The 3827-nt window shown below is 44.9% G+C and overlaps 2 protein-coding genes across 2 annotated transcripts; one reads left to right on the forward strand and one right to left on the reverse strand.

Moving 5' to 3' along the window:
• Nucleotides 1–314: 314 nt before the first annotated feature.
• V1513DRAFT_455680 (uncharacterized protein) lies at nucleotides 315–1072 on the reverse strand. The gene is given in 2 exon segments (XM_066899520.1): nucleotides 315–508; nucleotides 525–1072. The coding sequence occupies 1 exon segment, from the start codon at nucleotides 758–760 to the stop codon at nucleotides 539–541; it is 222 nt and encodes a 73-aa protein (XP_066750237.1). The 5' UTR covers nucleotides 761–1072; the 3' UTR covers nucleotides 315–508; nucleotides 525–538.
• Nucleotides 1073–1598: 526 nt separating this feature from the next.
• Nucleotides 1599–3011, forward strand: V1513DRAFT_455682 (uncharacterized protein). The gene is made up of 2 exons (XM_066899521.1): nucleotides 1599–2495; nucleotides 2567–3011. Exons 1-2 carry the CDS (start codon nucleotides 2090–2092, stop codon nucleotides 2962–2964), a joined length of 804 nt encoding a protein of 267 aa, XP_066750238.1. The 5' UTR covers nucleotides 1599–2089; the 3' UTR covers nucleotides 2965–3011.
• Nucleotides 3012–3827: the final 816 nt, after the last annotated feature.

The following is a 3827-nucleotide window of genomic DNA, read 5'->3' on the forward strand; positions in this document are numbered from 1 at the left end:
CTCGGGCGTACGGCTGAGGCTCGCATCGTGAAAAAACAGTTAACGATCGCTGCGGCAACGGCCGATGTCTCTGTGAATTCTTCCTGTTTCTGCCGACTGGTTTCCAATGACTCGTTGGCAGTGCCTGACCGAGGTGATTTGGAGTGCTGTGTGACGAGCAAGTGCCTGTAGATTACTTTTCCCAATAAATATGTTCAACCCTAGCATCCAGTTACTGGCGTTATTTATATTTATTGTTGACTAAGCTACGAAATCTTTTTCAAATTGACATTCGAACAACACAACATTGGATTACTTATATTAATGAATTAGATCTGCTTTCGATATTGAAGCCGTGACGTAGTATATCTTGCTTACTTAATGGGTGTCTGTCCCTATCTCTTGCCATTCAGAAATAACAATGACAACATGATTTTCCCGTTGTTTCCCCTGGTCCTAACCGTACGTTTGCTACTCATTCCCAATCGGTTCCGGAGCTTTACGAATATTAAAGGTGCAGCTGCAAGCAAGGAGACCGGCGGCGGCCTTGCCCGTCAACTTAGCATCCTCGCTTCCGAAATCCCACATCAAATGGTTTGACAATTTCCAGATACTCGATTTGCTCGGTCGTCAACGCTTGAATGTTATCCTGAAAGCACTCGACTTTCCTTCCGCCCACAATAGGAAACACGCTTGGAGCTTTGGAAAGGACGTAGGCGAGTTCTATGGCTGTAACGTATTCAAGACCCTGTTCTGACACCACATTAGAGATTTCGCTCATCTTCACTTCATCTTCGGTCTGACCTATACTAGACTCCGAGGACCTTCACCTTTCTTCTTTCCAGTACATCCCACGGCGCAAGAGCCATCCCGAAATGACGTGCCATAGGGATAATGTCACGTTCAAAGTCGCGAAACATCACATTCCATCGACCCTGGTAGATAGAGTAGGGCTGTTACGAAATACGAATATTCGTAATTGCGAATATTATTCGTGCGAATAATTATTCGCAAAATTTTGGGTTGCGAATAAAACCTGCGAATATTATTCGCAGCGAATTTGGATTGCGAATAAATTATTCGAATTTTTTTTATATCGATGTCCCGCTCAGTGGCGCATTGCAGGAAAAACAACCTTGTACCACAAAAACTTGGGAGGGCGATCTGCTATCTATAAAATGAGATGCTAACCGTGTACAATGATTTTACAAGTACTTGTGTACGCCAGCTCTGTAGATGATAGTGTGGTGACCGTGACCGTATGCTATCGGTCTTGATTGAAGGGTCTACCACGGCCAGCAAGTCGGAAGCTAGCCTGGCTTTGGTAGAGAAACGCTTGAAGGAAATGTGTACGTCCTTTATTATATCTGTTGCTACTAAAAAAGAGAAAACAAAGAACTTAAAATATCGATCAATGCCAGATAGTTAAGGGTTCAGTGTTTAGTAGAGGATTAAGAAAATTCCGAAATTTCCTAAGACAAGGCTAGGAGACCACCGGAGGAGGAAGTTGTTGATCCAGCTGGAAGCTATGTAACTATTACCTAATTAGGCAAGTTTAGTTTAGTGTAATACACTAAGTGTATCAACTTGTGTAAGTCGTGTAGTTGCTTGGAACTCTAGCTTTACATATCCTGGTATCCATGCTCTGACAGCATAAGCTCGGGTACTGAGTGGATTGGCAGCTCAATAGAGTCTAACTGACGACATACGTCCACCCGTATAAAGTTTGATCGCGCCCTATCGCGACAATCCAACCTCACACATACTCACATGTATACGTCATTCATAAAAAAGTTAAGCTTTGCTTGAAATTATGTTTTTTGCACCGTTCATTTATCGCAAGTCGCGAGTATTCTGAATCGATGACTGCGTTCGCTGACAAGGCTTCCTTCCATAGACGTACAGCAAACCTTATTTTTATCTACTGCGTCTGGCCCGCTAAATACGTCGACGGTTGGATGCTCAGCGTTTTCCCACAGCGACCCAACCACCGCGCAACCATCCAACCGTATATATATTCTCAGGAAAACTGCCTTGCTTCCGTCCTCTGAACTCAAAAGAGCAGCTTCAAATCATTCTCTGTTTCAGTCTTGCACTGCACTTGAACAAGATGAATGAGAAGCATGGGCTCCCTGGGGATAATCAATCACTCATGTTGCAAAATTACACCGCAAGAACGCCAGAACAATCAGCTTCAGCCACACCATTTCGTACAACATTCGCCTCCCTATCAATGCATATGACTGACCGTATCCGGCTGTTGCGATTTTCTGACAGGGATGTCACCCAGATATTGAATATCATTCGAGATGCATGGCCGCGAGGTATCCAGGACTATCGCGACTATGATGCGGCAAAAGAGGTCAAGCTCTACGGAAATCCTTGGAGCTGTTCCGCCTGGAGTGATGAGAAAACAGAAGCACGCCGGCTGCTTTGTCAAATCCTTCGTGGTCTTTTCGACATGGGCTGGATACTGCAGGCATCGGTGGACATAAGTAAGAAGAAGTATGACAAAGGTATGCATATAATGGTGCCTTAATCCCTATCATTTACTATCGAAGAACCCTAGATGTCTAACGGAAGCAAGATACTTTACTATTTCGGTATCAACAGCCTCCACCGCCATCGTGCATTTGGATAAGCATTTCATTTAACCAAGATGATCTGCTACACCTGATTGACGTGCCTGAGGAGCTAGGTCGCCTACTGGTCCAGGCATATGGTGAAAAGGTTCAAAATTATCAATTCAAGGGATCCGTATTCGAGATTAAATTCCGAGGCTACCCATGGCGCCCAGAAGGTACCGAAACTGTCCAGACACGATTGATTCTCTTGACGCTTTTGGAATGCTTGGAGCAGCAAGGCTTTAGTCTTTATGCATGCATTGACCAGGACGATGCGCCTGGCAAGTCCTCGGAAGCCGACACATTGTTTTGTAACCGACAGGCAGATTGGACACCAGGAGCACCTATTTACCACGGCTAGAAGCTATGATCCTAGTTATCGAACCAGCTTCCATAGAGTCCACCAAAGTTTTCTTCGACAATGTCGACACTTTCCTTTCCCGTTTTCATGATAAAGAGTATTTAACGTATTCGACGACGGCAGCCGACAATGATTGTTACTATAAAATATAAGGAAAGAAAACCAAAAGCAGGAACAATTCAGGAAAAAGAAGTAATAGCGACAGGCGCCTTAGCACGAAAGCAAAAAACTATTGGGACTGCCAATGTTCAGCATCCCTGAGACTCGCGCCGACTGTGACCTCAATACTACTTATCCGAAGTATCATAGGAATTTTTTAGCAATGTTTTCTGGAAAGAATAGCGGAGAATGATCTCATCTGCCCGATACACGACAGGGAGGAGAAGCCACTTCTGACGGAAGTGCTCTAACAACAGGAAGATGGAGAGAACAAAAGCCAAGTCGACCGACTAGGCCTACCCGAGACACAACGAGAAGAAAGACCAAACTCCGACAGTGTGCTCTAACCGCTGGACGGCGGAGATGGACAAAATACTAAACCGAAAGGCGACAAGACCGCGGGGATAGTGGACTATGTGTGCATTTTGGGGGTCTGCAGCTGAGGTAAATGGAACCTCACCTAAAGCTTGGCCGTGATGTCACGTGATTACAGTTTGAAGGCGTATTAGGCGAATAATAAGTGGGAAATATGTGGGAATTGAAAGTGCTTGATAGAATTCAGACACCGTAACTCCAAAAACAGGCCGTCAGTCAGTGGTATCCGTGGATATCCGTGGATATATCCCTGGGTATGACTAATCAGTCTTGTCTCATCCGTATCCGTGTATCCATATCCGTATCCGTATCCACGACGGATATCCACG

Source organism: Lipomyces chichibuensis (genome assembly GCF_038497645.1).
Source record: "Lipomyces chichibuensis strain CBS 12929 unplaced genomic scaffold V1513scaffold_133, whole genome shotgun sequence".
Classification (NCBI taxonomy): Eukaryota; Fungi; Ascomycota; class Lipomycetes; order Lipomycetales; family Lipomycetaceae; genus Lipomyces; species Lipomyces chichibuensis.

Coding starts and splice junctions, on each gene's coding strand:
- V1513DRAFT_455680 (XM_066899520.1), bottom strand. CDS start 760: ATGAGCGAAATCTCTAATGTGGTGTCAGAACAGGGTCTTGAATACGTT.
- V1513DRAFT_455682 (XM_066899521.1), top strand. CDS start 2,090: ATGAATGAGAAGCATGGGCTCCCTGGGGATAATCAATCACTCATGTTG. Junction 2,496..2,566: donor TAAGAAGAAGTATGACAAAG/GTATGCATATAA, acceptor AACGGAAGCAAG/ATACTTTACTATTTCGGTAT.